At 36.4% G+C, this 23,901-nt stretch overlaps 2 protein-coding genes across 2 annotated transcripts in view; both read left to right on the forward strand.

Annotated features, from left to right (window-relative positions):
• The window catches only part of LOC147178620 (plexin-B1-like), a 54,072-nt gene extending 48,397 nt beyond the window's left edge, over positions 1–5,675 (forward strand). Inside the window, exons 34-39 of the mRNA XM_086068342.1 lie at positions 168–328; positions 558–705; positions 1,057–1,121; positions 2,325–2,400; positions 2,573–2,647; positions 3,585–5,675. Coding sequence (XP_085924468.1) covers positions 168–328; positions 558–705; positions 1,057–1,121; positions 2,325–2,400; positions 2,573–2,647; positions 3,585–3,689 — 630 coding nt within the window. The 3' untranslated portion in view covers positions 3,690–5,675. The remainder of the gene's footprint in view (positions 1–167; positions 329–557; positions 706–1,056; positions 1,122–2,324; positions 2,401–2,572; positions 2,648–3,584) is intronic.
• A 3,173-nt stretch (positions 5,676–8,848) lies between these two features.
• LOC147178621 (SRSF protein kinase 3) lies at positions 8,849–18,183 on the forward strand. Its single transcript, XM_086068344.1, has 12 exons — positions 8,849–8,898; positions 9,678–9,772; positions 12,391–12,499; positions 12,851–12,938; positions 13,028–13,115; positions 13,774–13,880; positions 14,291–14,453; positions 14,991–15,067; positions 15,635–15,742; positions 16,305–16,374; positions 16,470–16,562; positions 17,936–18,183. Exons 1-12 carry the CDS (start codon positions 8,849–8,851, stop codon positions 18,118–18,120), a joined length of 1,233 nt encoding a protein of 410 aa, XP_085924470.1. The 3' UTR covers positions 18,121–18,183.
• The last annotated feature ends 5,718 nt before the right edge of the window (positions 18,184–23,901 follow it).

Raw genomic sequence — 23,901 nt, forward strand, 5'->3', positions numbered from 1 at the left:
TATATATATCTGTTCTAAATGTACAATAAAACAAATTCTAGGTTTTCTTACTCTTGTTAACAAAAGTGTAAAAAAAAATGTTAAACTAATAGAAATAGTATATTTATATTATATATTTGAATGTATATTGTTTTCTGATCTATTTGACTTGCTCGACTCTTTGTCAGGGCACACTGCAAAAGTTTGTGGATGATTTATTCACGGCCATCCTCAGTACCAGCCGTCCCGTCCCTCTGGCTGTCAAATACTTTTTTGACTTGTTGGATGAGCAGGCCCTGCAGCACAACATCAGCGACCCGGAGACCATCCATATCTGGAAAACCAACAGGTAATGACCAGCTTAAAAAAACAAAAGGTTTCATAATATTAAAATGCACTGTTGCAATAAAAACATACATTGACAAAAAAGGAGCATCTAGTAACATTGAATATATAAATCAAAGCAAAATGATCCTTTTCTTACTGTATACAGTTTACAGAACTGTTTATTTTGTATGGTTCTCGTGCTTGGTTTTTCTTTCGATACAGCTGATGCGTGTTATTGTCTCACCAAACAGCTTACCGCTGCGATTTTGGATCAACATCCTGAAGAATCCGCAGTTCATCTTCAACGTGCAGACCTCGGAGCACGTGGACGCTGTGCTGTTTGTCATCGCTCAGACTTTTATGGACTCTTGCACAATTGCTGACCACAAACTGGGACGGGTGAGCTAATCATAGTCAGCCAATATAAAAGTGCTGCGGAGAGCAATCTTAAAGCAGCACGCCAGTATGTCACTGCAATTACTGCATATCCACTCGCCACATTATTAGGTACACCTGTACAGTCTGATGAGAGCAAATACACGATTCCATTTTCTGTCGTTTGTATTTGCCTGCATTGCACAGAGCAGATGTACCTAAAACTAAAACCCGTGAGTGCACGGCTCTTATACATTACATTACTTGACCACAATTTTTTTTTTTTTTTTTTGGGAGGCCAGTCAGTCAGTAGTCTTGTATAACATCCCTGAATGTTTATTCAGGACACCATTTCAATTTGTCTTGCTTTCACAGGACTCCCCCATCAACAAGTTGCTCTACGCCAGAGACATCCCACGCTACAAACAGATGGTGGAGAGGTAAGAAATGCTGGGCTGGGCAGGCAGTCAGCCCACTGACCCGGGGCACTGGAGGAGAGGGAGGCCTGGGACAATCTGTCAGGGCCAGACAGTGGGTAGACGAGGCCTGCGAGGCTTCCATGCTTGGATGCTCTCGAAGCAGACATGCCACACTCACTGCTGTCTGCTGCACATTACACTGTTGAAGGGTTGAAGCTTCATTAGACAAGTTTTTTTGTTTTTTTTTGTTAAAAACATCTACTTTATTGTGGGAATGCTGGAATTGTTCTCACTTTTTTTGCCGAAAAACAACTCCCACGCAATACTTTTGATTTACACCGTTCAACTTGCTTAAAAAATTCACACCTTCCGGAGTATTTATCGTCTGATTCCACGTTACTTACAGTGTTGGCACAATTTAACGTTATCCCTAACCCTTTCAATAGGACTGACATTGGACTTTTTCCCACTTTACACGCCCACTTCCATGCATACAACTGATCATCATTACCAGTTCTTTGATACTGCTCAGTGGCGCACTCGGTAAAATGTATTGTGCAGTAACCAGGAGGTCGCGAGTTCAATTACCACCTACGACTGTACATTGCAAATGTATACATGGCAATTATGCTAAGTGATAACATGCTAACCAACAGACTATCATAGTTTTCCATCTAAGTGAATGGAGGGTACTGCATGCCTAGGTGGCGCTATTGAGTAGTGTTATGTATTTATTTATTTATTTTTGCATTTTTCCATTGGATATTATTATTTCCACTTTGTATTCTAAATGAATGGAGGGCACTTTCAGATAACACTTTTCCATATAAATTTCAACTTGCTTCAAAAATTCACGCCTCCCGGGTTCCAATGTTCTTTTTATTCATTTATCTTTCCACTACAATGAATACTTTGTAATTTTCACATAATTTATCTTTCAATTTAATTCATAAGCATTCACCTTAGCATTCAGCTATTAGCATACAGCTAATTCCCATGCAATTCCTGCAGAAATTGCACATATATCTAGTTAGTCTTGTTATTGTAGAAAGGGTGGCTCTTGTGTTCTCTATATTTTAAACACACATTTGAACCATATGCAAACCGGCAAGACATTCCCGTGGGATTGAGCAGTTGACCTTTTATAGTTTAGAAATATTAAATATGAAAATATAATTACTAGTTGTTATTTCTACATTCTACACCTTCCGCTGTCTGCTGCAGGTACTATGCCGACATCCGTCAGACCATCTCAGCCAGTGACCAGGAGATGAACTCGGCTCTGGCAGAGCTCTCCCGTGTATGTTACCTTCCATGTCTTCCCATGTTGGAAAATGTTGTCCTTGCTTAGAACCTGTGAATCATTCATTGCGGTTTCCTTTTGAGATGGTTGTGGCATTTAAAATCAATTATGAATGGAAACCAATGCGCCCCCCCGATGGTTCATCTCTGTTTTCACCCGTCTAACACAGAACTACGCCGGTGAGGTCAACTTCCTGGTGGCTTTGCACGAGCTGTACAAGTACATCAACAAGTACTATGATCAAGTGAGTGTAAAAAAAAAAAAAAAACATAAATTTTGCCGATTTCATGTAGACTGTGTAGATGATAACGTTCTCGCAAGTTACGAGTGTACAATTGGAAAATATGGTAAGTTTGTATGTTTCATATGACGTGAAGATGAATTTAACACTTTCATACCTTCTCCAGCTTGTTGAAAGCTGTTTTCTTTTGCATTAGCAGCTGACCAGTGGGTGCAGTGTATAAACTGACACACAAGCACATCAAGACTTCTGTAGGCTGTATACAGTAGCTTTTGTCAAGGACTGTATATGTAGGACACATATGTGTACCATTACATTGTGAGAAGTTCTATACATGCTTCTTTAGACGAGGACATTTTCTCCTCTTTGCCATCACTGGCACACATTCGTGGGTAAAGCTATAAATAAAAAATTAACAGAAAATGTCCATTCATTTCGTTTACATTTCAAGATAAGCCTATTAATGGAGAAACCCAGCACACATATTGTAAAGTTTGATAAATACCCGATGTTGCCACTTTTTTGTGTCTGCCCAAATAATTTGGCTCGGTAATTTTAATACTCGTCGCCGAGTTTGGGGCGGGATGTGACGTCACCGCGTTGACAGGCCGTCACTCGCACCCATCACGGTGGTTACTATTGAGCGAGACGCCAGATCGCTTGCCTGTGAATATAAGTCTGACATCCAGACTTAATTACTATTATTATTATTATTATCCATCCATCCATTATCGAAACCGCTCAGTCTCACGAGGGCATGCTGGATTATTATTTAAATATTTAATCCCTCACAAAAGTATAATTATAGTAATTTAACATCATAAAAGGAATGTCAATGCAATCAATATAATAAGGAATATTGTATTGTAGTAAAAAAAAAAAAAATGCAATTGATATGATATTTATTTCTAATTTGACCAATTCTATCCAACGCGATCAGATCGTCACAGCCCTGGAGGAGGACTGCACAGCCCAGAAGATGCAGCTTGGATACAGGCTGCAACAGATTGCTGCAGCCGTCGAGAACAAAGTCACAGACCTATGACCCAGCATCCCTTTTAACTACAAAGACTTTGAAAGGAAAATATGCACACCTCTTGGAAAGAACAATTTTATACACAAACAAGGAGGAGGCGTGGTGGAGCATTTGAGAAAGGGAGAGATGGAAAAAGAAAGGATGCTTGCTTTCCTTGGTGGATCTTGACGAAAAACCACACAGAACATTCCTAAAAAAAATAATGTACAAAGTACATATATTAGTCCTCAGAAGACACAGTAGATGAAGAAAATGACGAAAAGTCGCAAGAGGTTACTTGACTTGAACGGCTACCGCAAAACAGCCCCCCGGACAAAATTCCTTCTAGTTTCCTTTAGTCATTCATTCAAGTCTTACTCAATTCAATGTGGACCCACTTACTGGTACTTCTTATTGGATATACTGTACGAAGTATTGTCACATTATCGCAGCAGTGTAACTCGCAGAAACGCCAAATAACTCAACCAAGTTAATTTTGAAGGTTTTATCGATTCAAAACATTATACTGTAACTTTTCACTCGAATATGGATCCGTCCAACATGTAATATGTGAAATAAATTATTTGGGCCTCCCCTTCTCTGAAATCGGTACAGAGTCGATCCAGTTTATCCTTAAAAAGTTACAAAATAATTTTTGGAGTTTATGAAACAGGTCACTTTCTGTGTATCTTTTTGTTATTTTTTCTTTTTTACTAAGAACTAAGAGGTCAAGTGAACGTCATTGATGCTTGTCTTAAAAAACATTTTCAATATTTGTTTTTAATTGTGCAGTTCATTTTTTGTGAGTAAGTCGACAGGCACGACAGAGACATTGTTTGTTTTTGCTGTTAGCATCCTGACATTAGCATTTAGCACCTGTGTGCCAAAATCTGTTTGTTCATGATTAGTTTGGTGATTTGTCATATAATCATCAAATTCTTTGCAACATTCATCCAGTTTTTTTTTTCTCTCCAAACGAAAGCATATTAAGACGAACGTGCGTAAAACGTGTCTCCGCAAAACAGCTAACTCGTTCTTTGGCTGGTTTCAACGTCTTATGTTAGGTTGATGTAGGTTCCTTTGTTCCTCTGTGAATTATTTTGCTTTGATTGTTTTAATTTATTGTTTATTTATTTAATAGCTTATGATGATAAACGTTTGTGGATTTTTGCCACTGAGATGCCCTTCCAACATAAATGTATGTCATTTTTATTTTCAAAACAAAAAAGAGCTATTTTAGACTTTTTTTTAAACTCATTCACTGCCATTGACCGTTATAGACGTCATAAATTCATTTTAACAATTTCTATTAGTTTAACTTTTTTTTCCCCCACTTTTGTTAAAAAGAGTATGAAAACCTATACTTTTTTTGTACATTTAGAACAGATATAAAATTTGTGATTAATCGTGAGTTAAAGAGTGAAGTCATGCGATTAATTACGATTAAAATCCTGACGCCCCTAATTTTTAATAATCTTTTCTTTAAAAAAAATAAAAATAATAATTGTAATTATTTATTTATTTTTTATAATCTTTTTTTTTTTAAGAAAATATTATTTAAAAATTAGGGGCATCAGGCCATTACAATTTGTAATTGTAATTAATCGCATAACTTCAACTGTTAACTCACGATTAATCACAAATGTTATATCTGTTCTAATACAATTTAAAAAATTATAGGTTTTCATAACTCTTGTTAACAAAAGTGGGAAAATGTTAAACAAATAGAAATAGATCAAATTTATTTTTGACGTCTATAGCCGTCAATGGCAGTGAATGAGTTAAGATGTGAGCTCTTGCTGTGATTTAAACAAACAAAAGAAATGTAAATTTTCGCTTTTTTTTTATGTGGTGCGTGTATTTTTGCAAGCCCTCACCCTGTACGTACACGTTAGTGTTGCTTGTAGCTTGCGTGCGGATGCAAAATCACTCTTAATTGTGACTTTGTTCCTGTAGATGCACACTCTTACAAAGTAATCTTGACCTAACAATGGCTTAATAAAGTGTTCCCGGTTCTAACAATGCTTTGAATTATTATCATCCATTGGCGCACAACAGATTTATAGTTGTCTTTGTCTCGTTGTCTTTATTTGGGACGTGTTTACATTCTGTACATAACATGATGTGAACATCTTAACACCTGACGATTTGAACATTAGTTGTCTTTTTTTAAGCTGTGTCTTTATCTGCCAAGATTGGGGGGGACATAACAATCCTATTTTTACTAATTAATTAATTAATAAAATGTACTGAAATCTGTTTTCAATTGTAGAGAGTAAAAGTAAGAAGCTGTCAGAAAAGTAAATTCCCTGAAAAAAAAATTCTACTTTTATGTGGTGTCAAGATTGTCAATTTTTCACAAATAAGCTTTATGTATTTTTTTGCTCAACAAAATGAAAAAGGCGTTAATTTTTAATATTATCAATCTGTTTTGGAGCAGTTTGTAAATCAATAATTGGATGTGAAACACACCTTTTTTTTATTGCCATAATCAATAGCATCCAAGTCTTGTTGTGACATCAGCAAAAATAACTAGAGACAATTAGCACCGTTGAAAACACTTCTGTTATAATGTCCGAAAATTGTTTTCAATCATCACCAAACTTTACAGGAGGTGGACCTCTCTACTCTACTCGTAGATAAATTGTGCTTTTTTTTTCATAATTATAAAAATAAATGCATGAGTTAGTCCCTGTAGCACGAAAACACGTCTACTACTGATCAATATGAATACAAGCATGAAGTAAATAGGAAGGAATTTAACAGTTAAATTCAATTTTAATAGGTTTATCATATGAACCACTATCGGGTTGGCGATATCCACCAGGACACGGGACCCAAGGCTAAAAAAACGCCATGTCTGGTCAACCTAGGCTAGCACCCTCTTGACATCCATTACACTACCATTAGGTAGCGCTATTTGTCTACTTGTGCACTGGAATGAAAGGAAATGCAGCAAATGTGTGGTATACGTTGATAGCACACACACACACAAACCCTTGTACCCTGAATCACCGTGTTGACAAACCCTATTCTGATACATATCAATCATGCTACTGCTAAACAGAAGGATCCGTTTATGTGCCGCCTAAATTAGCTGTGTCGTCGTAAATAAATGCAGGTCACATTTCAGTCCAGATTCTGGAAGAGGGTCATGCTAAAGGTCATCAAGTGCGGCAAAATGCATACAATCTGTACTTTTATTTTAGCAGAACAAAGGGCAGGCGCCACAATTTCGGGTGCAAATCTCATCAATCGCCTTGCGCACAGTGTTCTTAATTAGTAGGGGTGGGAATCTGACTTTCTCACGATTCCATCCCGATTTTTGGGTCTGTGATTCGATTCAGAATCGCTTTTCGATTCAAAATGAATTGATTAACAATGATTCCTGCTTCAATTCATAGATGAGCAAAGAATCGATAGATCTACTCCAGTCTGACTCGCTAATGCTAATTAGCGCACTACTTGCGGCACTTTTATCACTCAAAAAAACGGCTATTCATAAAGAACGCTTCAAGAACGTATACAGCATCTTAACATTACTCACCGGCATATGCTCTTCCTACGCTGCAAAAAAACAACTTTTATTGGCATAACTTGATCGTGACTTTATCCTTCTACTCTCTAATCTGGCTACAATTTAACAGTGTACCAGAATGCGAGGAACCACACTGCCCCTAAGTGGCCAAATTGGGCACAACATGAACATCGTTCCCAGTAAAGGCACACACAAACAAGGGCAAGACAGTATAAAATAATTGAAATAAAATCGATTTCGGGACATTTAAAATCGATTCTGAATCGTACTAAATGAGAATCGCGATTATTATGAGAATCAATTTTTGGGGCACATCCCTTTTAATTAGGCTACTTATCCTAACTAGAGTCACGGGTGTGCTGGAGCCTATCTCAATTGAATTTGGGCGAGTGGCTGGGTAGGCCTACTAACTGGTACTAACTGGTCGTCACCCAATCACAGGGCACATATAGACAAATAAACATTCACACTCACATAGACACAAGGGGCAATTTAGAGTCTTCATTTAACTCATTCCCTGCCATTGACAGCTATAGACGTAAAAAAATAATTTTAACTATTTTATTAGTTTATTAGTCATGAAAACCTAGATTTTTTTTTCACATTTAGAACACATATAAAATTTGTGATTAATCGTGAGTTAACTCGTGAAGTCATGAGATTAATTACGATTAAAAAATTAATCGCCTGATGCCCCTAATTTTTAATTATCTTTTCTTTTTAAAACATTTGTAAACATTTGTAATGTTTTTTTTAAAGAAAAAATATTTAAAATTAGGGGTGTTGGGCGATTACAATTTTTAAACCTAATTAATCGCATGAATTCACTAGTTAACTCCCGATTTAAATGAAAACCCCCCCAAAAAAAATTTTTTAAAGAAAAAATTATTTAAAGATTAGGGGCGTCGGGCGATTACAATTTTTAAACGTTATTAATCGCATGACTTCACTAGTTAACTCCCGATTTAAATTTTTAAAAAATGTATGTTTTTTTTAAAATAAAAATTATAAAAAATTAGGAGTGTCGGCCGATTACGAATTTGATATGTTTTAATACAAAAAAGAATTCTAGGTTTGCATACTTTTGTTAACAAAAAAAAAAGTTAAACTAAATAGATCAAATTAATTTTTGACGTCTATAGCTGTCAATGGCAGTGAATGAATTAAAAGCAAACAAAAAAACTCCCCACAGGAAGTCCAGAGCCCGGATTTGATTCAATGATGTGCCGCCCTACAGTTAAGTTTAGTAAGAAATTTATCAGAGAATGACAAATGAATCCCAGTGACAACATTCCAACAGATACGAAAGATGGATTATACGTCTCAAGATACATTGCCATATGTCTGCTATTCTATTTTTGGTGCGTTGGAAGACGGGGATCCCGCTCTCGTGCCAGGTGACCCATATAACCGCAAGGTCAAAGCAGCTATAATTAAAATTAAAAACATAAAAAGCAACAGCAGCTGTTAACTCACGGAACTCCTTTTTTTTTGTCAGACTGGACTTTGAATTTCTACGAGAGAGAAACACACCAGCGACCAGGACCAGGAAGAGTTTCAGTTTCCATTTGTGGCTGAATGGAGCTGATGACTATTATCACTTAGAGATCGTTTGCACTTGGACCGCTGTTGTTTCTGCGGGTGGGACACGATGGAGAGGAGTCGCCGCTCGCTCTACGTCGCCCCTCTTCAACATCCCGCGTGAGTCGCAAGCCTTTTGTTGAAAGTGAGATTCCATATGCTGGATTCGTGTGCAATTTGGTGTCTTGTTGACCCTTCTGCTGTTAATTCAATTCAATTAACATTTCTATGAAGAAAAAAAAAGTCATGTGTAATTCCAATAGAATTTGAAGTGTGTAATGACTTGGTCATAACATTTTGAAATACACAGAAGAAGAATGTCATCATTATTTTAGGCAGCCAGTTTGAGACTTGATAGGAGGACATGAAGGTATTTTTTAATCAACATGCAAAGTGCTCTCCATTTTTTCTCGGTCTCATTATTCTCTTGTTGCAGCTAATTGTCAGGCTACAAAGTGCATTAACATCTGAGTTGTAAATAGTGTGACTTGCGTACATCCGCTTTTAGCAGGCTTTGCGGCAAGCCAAGTTTCCATGAAGAGATGCGGGGTCGCTGAGGACTTATTTAAAAGTAGGTCCTTCGTCCTCAGGGACCCGATCGCAACACCAGCCCACCCTAAATTTGCGACGTCAGCACAATCAACCGATGCAGGCAATTCCATGTTGGAGGTTTTGTGTTTGCTGTCACTCAGCAGGATTAGGAAAAAAAAAATATTGTGTCTTTAGATCTCAGTGAATAAACGTATGCATCTTAATGGAAAGGGGAAAAAATGCAAGCATATACAATTGGCGGCTTCAAATTAGAATTGTTTGGCCTTGATGGAGCTATAATATGCTGAGTATGACTGGGCTTGTTGTTGTCGATTGTGTGTTTGTGTGTGTGTGTGTGTGTGTGTCAGGAGTAAATCTGGGTTATCTCTTAGTGCCGCGGCCCCGGGATGCCTGAAGCAGCTGAAACTCAAGGACGCTGAGAACCCAAGAGAATACTGCTATGGTACGACGTTTCCTTCTTCCCCCTATTACACCGTGATCATTTACACACGCGCTTATTATTATTATTATTAATATTATTATTATTATCCGTACACGTAACATGTTCTGTGGTGTACATTAACTCATTCACTGCCATTGACGGCTATAGACGTCAAACTTCTATTTAATTATTTCTATTGGTTTAACATTTGTTCCACTTTTGCTAGCAAGAGTATGAAAATATAGAGAGAAAAAAAATTGTACATTTAGAACAGATATAAAAAATTTTGATTAATCGTGAGTTAAGTAGTGAAGTCTGTCGCCCGACGCCCCTAATTTTTAATAATCTTTTTTCTTTAAAAACAAAACAAAAACATTTTAACTAGTGAAGTCATGTTGTTAATTACAGTTAAAAAAATGTAATCGCCCCTGACGCCCCTAATTTTTTAAATCTTTTTTTTAAAATCTTTTCTTTAAAAAAAAGAAACAAAAAACTAGTGAAGTCATGCGGTTAATTACAATTAAAAAATTTAATCGCCTGACGGCCCTAATTTTTTTTAAATCTATAAAAAAAAAAATAAGAAAAGATTAATGAAAAGAAAAGATTATTAAAAATTAGGGGCGTCAGGATTTTAATCATAATTAATCGCATGACTTTACTAGTTAACTCACGATTAATCACAAATTTTATATCTGTTCTAAATGTACACAAAAAAATTCAAGGTTTCCATATTCTTGTTGACAAAAGTGATTTTTTTTTTTTTAACTAATAGAAATAGTTTGAATGAAGTTTTTACGTCTATTGCCGTCAATGGCGGTGAATGGGTTAAATTGACCATATGCGTCACATCAATTTAGTTGCTCATAGTAGATGACTTTTGCAGCAATATGTATTTTTATTTTTGGATCGCCTTTCTCAATCAGCTGTAGTATTTTTCAGTTGCTAGAAATTCCTTGGAATTCCTTGGATCTATGCATAAATTGATTATAAAATGTAATCTCATCTTCAACTATGTTCAGCCAATAGACAAACAGTCTTGGCGCCGATGAGAAATATACTTACAATTAACATTTGCCAACTTCATTAAGGTCAAAAGGTTGTACAGTAAAATAGAGAAGAGAGAAAATTAACTCATTCACTGCCATTGACGGCTTTAGACGTCAAAAAATCATTTGAACTATTTTTGTTAGTTTAAAATTTTTTCCAGTTTTAACAAGAGAATGAAAACCTAGAATAAAATTGTTATTGTAAAAAAATATTGTACATTTAGAACAGATATACAATTTGTGATTAATCGTGAGTTAACTATTGAAGTAATGTGATTAATTAAAACATTTTTTAAATAATATTTTGTTTTTCGAAAAAAAATATTTTTTCAAAAATCCAATTTTTAATAATCTTTTCTTTTCGTTTTTAAAATCATCTTTTTTCCAAAAAAGAAACCATTATTAAAATTAGGGCGTCAGGCTGATAAATTTTTTAAATTGTAATTAATCACATGACTCCTATAGTTAACTCATGATTAATCACAAATTTTCTATCTATGTCTAAATGTACAATATTTTTTTTCATACTCTTGTGAACAAAAGTGGGAAAAAATGTTAAACTAATAGAAATAGTTCCAATGACTTTCTTACGTCTATAGCCGTCAATGGCAGTGAAATTAAGCACTTTTGCTACACTTGCTGTAAACATTACTGAAAGAGTACAGAGCAGAATGCTTAATGACGTTAAGAAAACTTGAAATGCTGGCTAAAGACAAAGAAATCAAATCAAACATGTCGAAGCACCTAACTGAGGAACTTTTTTGCTTCCTCGGGGCCTGCACACATTGCTTTCATTAATCGTAAAATTAATTCCCTGGTTTATCAAGACATTTTGCAGGGTCTTTTGAGAACATCGGTCTGCCAATCAAAAATTAACTCATTCACTGCCATTGACGTCAAAAATTCTATATTAATACTAGTTCTATTAGTTTCACATTTTTCTCTACTTTTTTTAACAAGAGTATGAAAACCCAGAATTTTTTTATTGTACATTTAGAACAGATAAAAAATGTGCGATTAATCGTGAGTTATTGAAGTCATGCGATTAATTACAATAAAAACATTTAATGGTCTGACGCCCCTAATTTTTAATAATCTTTTCTTTCTTTTTTATTAAGGACATCAGGCGATTAATTTTTTTAAATTGTTAATAATCATATGACTTCACTAGTTAACTCAAGATGAATCACAAATTTTACATCTGTTCTAAACGTACAATACATTTTTTTCTAGATTTCCATACTCTTGTTAAGAAAAGTGGAAACAAATGTGAAACTAAGAAATAGCCGTCTATAGCCGTCAATGGCAGTGAATGAGTTAACACGAGATGGCTGGAATAAAAAGGATGGAATAAAATCAACAGCTGATTGACTTCAACAGAATGAAGATCCCATTCTTGTTTGATGTGGTTTTAGTTTCCCACTGCAATTATGTACTGTAGTCGAGCTTGGGATCAAGCTAAAGAAAACATGGATGGATGGATGGACTAGTCTTTATCTTTACATACAGTATTATAGCAAGAGATGAGATTCAATCACTTGAAGATAATATTCACCACAAAATATCATCCCCATATTTGTTTTATCTTCTCAGGTGGCTACCACCGTGTTCAGATAGGTGACGTGTTCAACAGAAGATACAAGGTGCTCTCCAAGCTTGGCTGGGGTTACTATGCCACTGTTTGGCTCTGCGTGGACCTCGGGTAGATGCAAACTTTGACTGATATTATGCATTAAGATACCTGTAGGGTTCGTACGGTTATGGTTAGGTAAGTAGAGTTTCAGTAGTTAGGCAGTTACCACAGTACCATCTGCTACCATCAGGTGTCGCTTTAACTAATGTTTAAGTGAAGGGCTTCATTACCTGCATTTAAAGTCAACATGATATCAGGATAATTTATTAGGAAATTGTACAAAAGTGTTTGCACTACATTACCTATGAGTATTCGACATGGAGAGTAGAATTCAAGCAAAAAAGACTACAACAGTACTATTGCCTTTTACAGTACGTACTAATAAGTTAACAATAATCATACTAATTATGCTGTTTTCAGATTGGGTGGGCATGTTGCAGTGAAAGTTCTGAAGAGCGGAGACGGTTTCGCTCAAGCAGGACACGATGAACTCTCTCTCCTACAATGTGTCAGTGCAAGCATTTTATTCCTCTCCTATGCGGCGGCTAATTGTTTTGACTCACTCGCTTCTTGCTCGCAACACTGGCTTCTTCACAGACCGCCGGTCGCGCTAGCCGACATCCGCACAGTCTAAGGATCGTTCGTCTGCTGGATGAGTTCAAGGTGGCCGGAGACAATGGTGTTCGTATCCTCACAGACCAGTTCATCCATTCGTTCTACTGTAATTGCCCTTGATTTGGTTAAGTCTGTTGAAAGTGCTCTCATTTGCAATCACATGACTTAAAGGACTGTTTTGGCACCGAATAGCCACTCCCACCACGCGCTCTCTCTCTCTTTCTTTCCCTCTTTCTCTCTCGCGCTCTCTCTCTCTCTCCCTCTCTCTGGCGCGGGCATACACGCGCTCTCTCTCGCTCTGTCCTTCTCTCTCCCTCCCTCTCTCTCTCTCTCTCTTTCTCTCTGTCCTCTCTCTCTCTTTCTCTCTTTCTCTCTCCTTCTCTCTCTTTCTCTCTTTCTCTCTCGCGCTTTCTCTCTCTATCTCTCTCTCTGGCGCGGGTATACACGCACTCTCTCTCTTTCTCTCTCTCTCTTTGTCTCTCTCTCTTTCTCTCTTTCTCTCTCTCTCTCTCTCTGGCGCGGGCATACACGCGCTCTCTCTCGCTCTGTCCTTCTCTCTCTCTCTCTCTCTCTCTCTCTCTCTCCTAAGGGGATTTTTTTTTCCTAATGTAAATAAATGGCTGCAGGTAAAGCCGCATTTCAGAACAGATGTTGATAACAGGTGTTTCATATCGGAGATTCCACTGCACTCCTGGTCATTGGATGGACCCTTAATGAGAGCTGCTTAGACACGTGTCTCGTGCTGGAGCTGCTCGGACCAGACCTGAGAAGCTTGCAGATGTGCTCTGGGAATGCACGAGTGTTGCAGCCACATGTCAAACAGATACTCACCCAGGTACATTTCGATGTATCTTATCTACTGGTTAGCTGGAAGAAACTGTGCAGTCAAAACACTTAACACACCACAAAATAATTACTCAGAATTTTGACAAATCCGAAAATTGGGCCTGAAATGTTCACACTTGAGCCAGCTTGAAATCAGTTTGAAATATGTCACCGTCTCACCAAATTACTGCATTTCTTAATTACACTTTGGTGGATCGAACGTTCTCAATAAAAAAAGAAGAAGAATATATTTACCGTATAGTTTTTGACCACCAGTTATGTATTCATCTTCATACACATAAACATTATCAGTGACAAACAATGAATAAAGTACGGTGGAAGCAATCTTAAAAAAAAACCACAATAATAATAATAATAATAATAATAATTTATCTTTCTTAATGTAATCATTTATTTTAGGTTCTGCAGGGTTTGGATTACCTTCACTCTCAGTGTAAAATCATCCACACAGACATCAAGCCAGAGAATATCCTGCTGTGTCCAAAAAAGCAGTCGCATCCCGGTCCAGTGGGAAAAGGCACTGTGTCCACTGTACCAAGTGGAAATGAAGCTGAGTCCACAGGCACCGTTTGTTTATTTTCTTGCTACAGATGCTGAGTGATGTTCAAAAATGAATTCTCACTGCCACACAGTTAAAGGAACTATGTTAAAATATTCATTTGAGATTTGGTGTCCTGTATTCTACTGTAAGCTTATATATATATATATATATATATATATATATATATATATATATATATATATATATATATATATATATATATATATATATATATATATATATATATATATATATATATTAGGGGTGTAAATTAATCCCGATACAAATCTATAAATCAATTATTGTGATTTTTATTTTACTCGAAATTAGAAAATGCTAATCAGTAAACTTGGACAATTGTGCGCTGCAATATTGCGAAATATTGCAGAATATATTTTTTTAACACCCCTAATAACATATATATATATATATATACATATATATTTCTAATCAATATTGTCTATGCACCTTTTCACAACTTTTCTCTAATTAAATTTCATTAATTATTGCAATGGATTAAAACTGGATTAATTATTTTTCCTCGTCATTTTCTTCTAGGAGAAGAGGATCTGATTCCCTGCGTGTTAAATGATGCTACAGTGAAGATCGCTGACCTTGGCAGTTCTTGCTGGGTGGTCAGTCACTCGTATTGCTTCCATTTATTCTAATTTAATTGGGTCATTTGGATCCCTAAGGAAATAATATGTCATAAATTAACCCATAACAAAGGAATAAAAAAAGAAGATGCAAAACATTTACAGCATCCATCTACAGTAATTATGTACATGAGACAAATACAAAAAGATTGATAGTGATTGGGGAAAAGAGAGTATCCATGGAATCGGAGTAGAGAGAAGGTTAACTAACAAAAGAGTAAAATGTGATGTGGTGAGTGGATCAGTGGATAACTCCCGCCATGTTGACAGGAGAGCCTCTTTCAGCTTCATTAGCGTACGTGACACTGTAGTATTAACGAGATTATCCATGTAATGTGTTTTTAATCAAAGTAGAAGTAGGAAACAATTTTATTTATTTATTTATTTTTGCTCCAGGGATCATGCTACTATTATAATTTGATACTCGAATAAAAACAAATGGATAGTGGTGAACATAATTAAGAGTTTTTTTTTGTGTGTTTTCTGAGCCAAAATGTGCTTGCCAATATTTTCATTTATCTTCTTCCGCTCTGTTTCTTTGAACAGTACAAACATTTCTGTGAGGAGATCCAAACTGAACAATATCGTTCACTGGAGGTCTTACTGGGGTCCGATTACGGCCCGCCAGCAGACATCTGGAGCGTCGCCTGCATGGTGAGAAACCAATTATGAATGCGTCTTGGCACTAAGTGAAATTTCCAAATAGGATGCTAAAACATGTATATTTTACCCTTTGCTTGTATGCATGTGTTCCTTTTTGTTATGGTTTCAGCTTGTTCAGGCACTCATCGTGTTAGAAAGTATTAGTCAGTTAAGAATTCAATCAATAAACTACTCATACAGTTTTCTAGCGCTTTATTTTTATGACTGGAGTAAATCCTGCACGACATGTGGCAAATGCGCAGAGGCAGGTTAGATCCAACCTAGGTAATTTTGCAGATGAGTGCAGGCCGGCATATCTGTGATGCATGCGGTGCTGCGGGAGTGGTCACATTCCACTTCAATCAATGGCCAATCAAAGTGGCTCCTTTCATTACCTTGAAATGCGGCTCACTAGTCGCGCACTAAAATCTCGACATGGCAGAAAAGTCATATGACACACAGTAGGTTTTTGTGGTCAGCTGCTCAACATGCTGAATGTGTCTACAGGTTATTTTGAATGAATACTCGCTAGTTCACACTATTCATGATGCAATCTCCTCGTGCATTTACTCAGGCCTTTGAGTTACTCACAGGAGACTCTCTGTTTGAACCCAAAGCAGGCGCCACCTTCTCTCTGGAGGAAGGTACGTGTCCATTACAGATGATGAGTCATACTGGATTAAATGAAATTATGCAGAGCATCCTTCGTACCCATCAGTAACGCAATCTGTATGCTTAGATCACATTGCCCAGATCATGGAGCTGCTTGGCAAAATCCCACCTGCCGTCGCTATGTCTGGGAAATACTCTGCAGAGTACTTCAACCACAGAGGCGAGAGTGCATTTGATTTCATCTCCTATTGTAATACAGATCATTTCATTGTTGTATACCTCTTGGTCCCGCAGACCTTTATATCGTCCTATATTGATTATTTCACCATATTGTATGTATGTGTTTGGCGCTATCTGCTGCTAAATGTGTGAAGTAGTGAACACATTCATGATGCTGATGAGCTGTTCGCGCCATTATGCAGATGTGAATTCAAATTTTCCAACGGCAGCAAATTTCACCTCCAGTCATGTTGCCTCAAAAGTGACAAGTGCGTGAACTGTGTTGACTTTATGGGCCCTATTTTCATGCCTAGCGCAAGCTGAGCGTACAAGAATTCTAACTTTTTAGGTATATTCGTTGACGGGCACAGTTATAAATTAGTGTTTGCACCATTGTGGGAGTGAACACAGCCAACTTTATTCCTGGCCAATCATTCCCTTTAAATTCAGCGCAAGAGATGAGCATAGTCTACATGACGTAGCCATATACAGACTAACTGTAATCAATGCAGAAGATTGACACGTAAAGCACATTTCTAAGGAACTACAAGAAGATCTCCACTTGCAGATTGTGTAAATTTGGCTGCTGTATGGTGAGCTCTTGGAGACCACCTTCCGCCCTCGATTATGCATCCTTGTGTGACAGATGATAGCAGAGAACCTGGACAAAACTCACATAAACATGTGGAGAACATGCAAACTCCATACATGAAGGTTGAACCTGAGTTTGAAACCCAGAAACTCTCAACTGTAAGGCAGAAGCACTGACTTAACCCTCCACTTTCCACCTAATACACATTAACTATAATAGTAAATAAGTAAGTTAAAAAAAATAAAAATAAAATAATAATAAAAAAATAGAAAAATAACAAATAACAAATAAAAAATAAAAAATAAAAAATACAATTTAAAATTTAAAATTTAAAATTTAAAATTTAAAATTTAAAATTTAAAATTTAAAATTTAAAATTTAAAATTTAAATAAAAAATAAAATAAAATAAAGTAAAATAAAATAAAATAATAAAAAATAATAAAAAATAATAAAAAACAATAAAACAATTATAAAAAAATTAAACATAATAATAATAAAAATAATCCCAAAAAATAAAAAATAAAATAAAATAAATACAAAAAAAATAATAATACAAAAAGATAAAAACAAAATAATAAAAATTAATAATAATACATACAAATAAAAACAATAATAATAATAAAAAATACATAAAAAATAAAAATACATAAATTAGGGAACTACTATACTACTGTAAACAAGCGCGACATTATGTCCTTCAAGTTTGGAGGTGTGCATTCATAACAAATGGAAGAATACCAATAAAACGGTATCATTAGTGTCAATGTTTGTCGTTACCTAGGCGACCTGCGACGTGTTGGACCACTGCGTATCTGGAGGCTGTATGACGTTCTGGTGGAGAAATACCACTTCCACTTGAACGAGGCCGCCACTTTCTCTGACTTCTTACTTGACATGTTGGATTACTACCCAAAGAGAAGAGCTACTGCAGCACAGTGCCTCCTTCACCCTTGGCTGACCTGCTGATGTAACCCGCTGGAAAGAACATAGAGTGCGTCCACAGGCTCCCCTTGGTGGCGGATTTGTGATTAGACCAAACGTGATATGCCAGCAATCAGATAAATGAATACCTTTGTGACAGTGGCCGCCGTGGCTCAGGTTGTAGAGAAGGTCATCCAGTAACCAGAAGGTTGGCTGTTCGATCCCCGCTCTCCTCAAGTCATGTGTCATTGTGTCCTTGGACACTTCACACACCTTTTGCCACCAGTGCTACTCACACTGGTGAATGGAAGGTGCGAATGTTTGGTGGTGGTTTGGTGGTGGTTTGGTGGCGGCCACGCTTCCGTCAGCCTGCCCCTGAATAATGTATCCGTTCAAGTGTAACGCGTCTTTGAGTATCTAATTAGGTAGAAAAGAGCTATATAAATCCGATGCATTATTATTATTATTATCATTACAGTGTCAATCCGAATTGAGCATTGTTATCTTTTCTTTTTTTATACATCTGAGATTAGACTGAAGTTGTGGCCAGGAGGTAAGAAGAAAGCCTTTTTTTGTCTTTTTACAATTTTAAATATACATATGGTTTATTAACATAATTAGAGGATGAAAGGTGGGTTACAATGCGGCCATTGGCCAAGCAGTTTGTTCTTCTTTTTGAGTTTTTGTTTTAGTCCACAAATATAGAGTATCCATCCATCCATCCATCCATCCATCCATCCATCCATCCATCCATCCATCCATCCATCCATCCATCCATCCATCCATCCATCCATCCATCCATCCATCCATCCATCCATCCATTCCATCCATCCATCCATCCATCCATCCATCCATCCATCCATCCATCCATCCATCCATCCATCCATCCATCCATCCATCTTCTTAGCACTTATTTACTTCAGGGTCTCATTCACATCAAACTGAGTGGGACCTGAACCTATCCTAAAGAAGCAAGGCGAGTGATCCACTCCTCTATCAGTGACTTTGACATGCTTAAATAATATTATTGTACTTTTGTCATTATCCGAAAGTGATTTTAATTAAAAAGTACTATTATTTTTAAAACATATTTTTAAAGTAACCTCCCAGAATGTTGATCTTGTTAATCATATAAATGTGCTTAAGTGTGTTTTACAGTGCATTGCTTTTCACACAAAGTTCTCTGTTGCGGCCATTTTAAATGAAAAAGGTTTTGGACTGATAAAAAGTGAGATTATAAAAGTGATAATAACATTGCCCAGCTATTATTCAACACGTTTAAATAGTTCCAAACAATTGCATTCACTGTCTCCAAATGCCAAAACAAGGCCTGTTGGATTAAAATGCTCACTTAGTGGCAAATAACAAAAATAATAATAAAAAAAACAACATTTTATTAGGATGACGTTTTTTTCTCACTGACTTAACAGCAGCTCTATTTTGTCCATTTGTGACTTCCTAAAATCCCAAAATCCACTCAGACATGAGTGACATCCTATAAGGCTTTGCTTCTGCACAGCCCAAAACCAGGGGCAACATAAGGGGGAGAAATGTAATACAATCAACAAAGAAAATCGTAATTTCAACTGGCAAATGATGAAAACTTCCGATCTGAAAAACAACACACTGAAGTGGTATCCTCAGACTTTTCTGACATTTATTCTTGTTGTAGTTGTTTCCTATTTCCTCATTATTAACAAAACCTCTCCATGCCTTTCATGCTATCCAGCTGTATGCTCGGCATGCCACCAGAGAATTTTCTTTATAGACGACCTTGTAACCACACTCAGTCATGAGTCGCTGACACTTCCTGGGCCAGGAAGTGGGCTTCATGGGCCTGCTTGGAAAGAGGTGAGACATGATCACACAGGAGAAGGAAAACTCCATGAGAACCAGCCACCATGACAGCATTGCGCACGAATGAAACATTATTAAATAAGTGGAATTAATTAATGTAACGAATGAATGATTTAGGCTACTCACGCAAAGCAGTAGGAGCCAAAATTGTGGCAATAACACTTGTCACAGCCTCTTCTGAACGAATTCCCGGGCTTGTAGTACTTGTCCTTATATGAACACAGACCTGACAATCAAGCAAAGTACCAACATAAATGGGTTAGCGAGTATACTTTAATTTCATCCTCTAGCTTACTGTTCCTACATACATACTGGAGCCGGCCACTTTCAAGAGGTTGGTTAACAGCAGCGTCCTAATTTGCCGTGAGGAGTTTCTTTCTCGCTCAAATTTTACAACGTTGTTGCAGGCGGATTACATTTTCAGTCTCACAGAAGACTGTCTCCTCTGTACTTTCTTCTAGTACTGTCAAAACTAAAGCGTTAACTAATTAATTAATCACAAAAAATATTGCATTAATCATGTATTAACGCAGATTAATCACACTATTAATTCTGACCACAGATGATCCTTTGGCTGACTGTACACAAGTATTAAAGTAAGGCATTTAATAAATGTTTGTGTATGACATTCAGAATATTTGTTCATGTCAAAATATTTGGGTCATTTTTTGTTCCATTTTAAACTATGCAAGTAATTAACTGATTAGCAAAAGAGGAGGATGAGTGTGCGCAGTGGATCAAAAAATTTGAAGACGTCCTCATAACATTAAATGTCGAAAGAACACATAAGTGCTCTTCAAATTTTGGTGGGCAAAAGAAGTTGATAAAAAAGCATTTTTAATTAAGTGATTAATCATGATTAATCAAAATTCTGAGATGTGATTAATCTGATTAAAATGTTTTATTGTTTGACAGCTCTATTTTCTTCCCAAATGTGAAATGTCCCAAAGCAAGTGTTGATTCATTCTATCATGGCCAGAGAGACATACAAGAAAGAAAAAAAAGCATACTTTTTATGTGGTATATGGAAGCTTCTGTGCATCCATTGCTCAAAAGAAGAAAGAGGGACAGGCAGGAAGCAAACACAAACACTAAAGAGATTCCTGGAACATTACTCGTTGGCAGTAACATTTTGATAAAAAAATAAAAATAAATGAATAAAATGTCACCAAATGACAAAAACGTCCTTCCCTGTCCACTTTTTCAGTCTTCTACTCGCCTGGAAAAGTGAGTGTGACTTTATTCCGAGGTTCACCCAAGTTAATCTCATGCGACTGTTGAGTCAACTCCAGTAAATTCTTTGTGATGGCCCGGTAGACTCTGGTGAGCATTTATAGTCTCACATCACTTCTAAGGCCGAGAGAGAAAGAGAGAGCAAGAGGGAAAAAAAAGAATAAAAACATCTCCTTACATTTATTTCCTGGCTTCCTCCAAGAACATCTCCAGGTCGTGTGTTTAGACTTTGGCTGTGTACTCATGCATTACTAAATGTTACCTTTGCTAAACTGGAGCCCGGCTAATATTGGGCTAAACTACAAAATATAAAGATTTATACAGTTCTTTTGCATTTTGTTATTGGGATCAATATAAAATGTTTGTTGTCATTTTCAAGCATTTACTGTAAGGTTAATTCAAATTATGTGTAATTAAATTATGTATAAAAAAAAAAAAGAAGAAAATAAATCCAAATTATTTAAAATAGCACCCCCAAATGTTTTTATTTTATTTGCCCATTTATGACCGAAACATTTTTTAGTTAGTAGATTAAGACCTTAGCTGTTCAAAAAGGGGAACTCCTGCAAGCCTCTGGCCAATAGTTAGGATTTAGACAAGATTAGGGTTCGAATTTCCAGCCCTCTGTCTTCAGATGTGACGTCATGTGCGCATTGTTTATGGGAAGAAGGGAAAATGCAGTTACATTTTTCGCATTCAGTAGCTTTGATAATGGCGGGCCCTAATCACAAGTCACAGCCCAGAGCCTGATCTGGTCCCCAACATCATTTTACGTGGCCTCTATGTCTACTTCATGTTTATTGGTAAAATCTGTACTCATTTACAAAGGGTTTAAGCCATATTTAAAAATGCTGAGCAATCCTAGCATGATTTTTTGTTACCAAAATAAACCTTTTTTAAGATTTTTTTTTTTAATGATATTTTAATTATTTTTACCGACTTCTAGTTTCAAAATCATTTATCCATTCATTTGTTGTGTATATTGCTGGCGTCAGTCCGAAACCTCCTATCTGAAAATCTTGTTAATTTAAAAATAATTTTTCGAAAATCTAAAATTATGATCATTTCACACGTGTGGGTGTTGGCTTTACAAATTTTGACCAAACTGAAGTGTTGAAAATGGCTCCACTGTTATGACTGAACAAACATGGCATTTTTGTGTACTCTTAAAAGGTAATGATTTTTTTAGATGCAAGTATTCTGTCCAACGCCAACAACATGTAACAATACAGTCGACATTGAAACTTCAATTTAATGGATTTATTGGGGGGAGGGGTCGTCCAATACAGCCAGTTGTCCGTTTCATCAAAGTACTTTTTTTTCATTTTTCATTTTTCTTTTTTTTTTCACAGTACAAATTGTTTATTGTTTTGTACATTTTTACAAAAGCTGAAAATGCATAAACCCAGTACAGGATTATCATAAATAAACATAAACAAGCTTGAAATTGTTATTATAGTTGATCCAAACGTACCTTATGGTGCTTGGGGCGTGCATCTGGTCACATTCATAAGCGACAATGTTAGCACATCCTTTTTTCAGCTCATTTAAGATGAGATGGATTGGATAAGGGCAACTGTACCAAAAATAGCATGTTTGAAAGATGTGTACACATCTAAGGCCTGAGTAAAAAAACAGTCATCGATATGAATACATTGATATGACGCGCTCCTTATGAGCTGCATGCTTACAGCGATGCTAAGTTTGAAAAAAATATATTATTGGATTAATCTTTTGATTTTTAAGTTCTATATTCATAAATGTAAATGTGTAAAGGCCAAATCTATTTTTTTTCCGTTTTTGAAAGAGATGGATGTATATTTACAGTCCATCTCTACTTCCAAAAATAAGAAGGCTATCAAGACCTTAAATTTATGTTCTCATTTTAGTCTTTTTAATATTTCTTAGTTTAAGACCCCTGGCATATTTTTTCTGTCATTTTTTTATTTTATTTTTCCTTTACTGTTATTGTGAGATTGTTGTGTACTGTGATAATGTTTGTTTGCTTAATGTTTGCCATGTTTGGCTTTTGATTTCAATTTGTTCAATAAAGCAATAAAAAAAAACAATGTCCATGCTTTGGATTACCTTTGATGGAAACATTACCCTTGCCAACATGGCTGCCAGATTGGCATGCCTTTTAGCTGTGGAAACCAGAAACGTGATGACGATGGCGCCGCAGTAGCGTTACCTGGCGCTGTGGTGAACAGACTCTTGATGTATGATGTATTCATCTGGGGACAAGAACCAAATAAGACAGATGATAAGTAGCTATGAACAACTAGTTTTGAGTACATCGATCACATCACACTGAATATGGAACAGGAACAGGATATCGACTCAAACAATATTTTTTTCCTCTACCATCAACAACAATTGCTGTTACTACACAGATAACCATCTCTGAAACATGGATTAATGAGGACAGAGGTGAGGACTTTGGCTTGGATGAATATGAATTTCATTACATCAGCAGGATGTGCTGTACAAAAGTGCATTTTGAGGGAACTGGACACTATTTTGAATTCAGGGTCTGTTGGTTCCGGATTTGAGGTTTTACTGTATATGGTTTCACGTCATAACAGCCCAGTGAAGATAACTGAGGCCTGTGACAAAAAGGAGTTGGACAACCCTGCTTAAATTCTCCATAGCTGTTAATGTGAGTGGGACTGGTTATTTATTTAAGTGCCTTGCGATTGACTGACAACCGACCGGTCCAGCTGCGATAGGCTCCAT

The sequence above is a fragment of the Leptonotus elevatus genome, chromosome 2 (assembly GCF_054856555.1).
Source record: "Leptonotus elevatus isolate MCC_2025b chromosome 2, RoL_Lele_1.0, whole genome shotgun sequence".
Classification (NCBI taxonomy): Eukaryota; Metazoa; Chordata; class Actinopteri; order Syngnathiformes; family Syngnathidae; genus Leptonotus; species Leptonotus elevatus.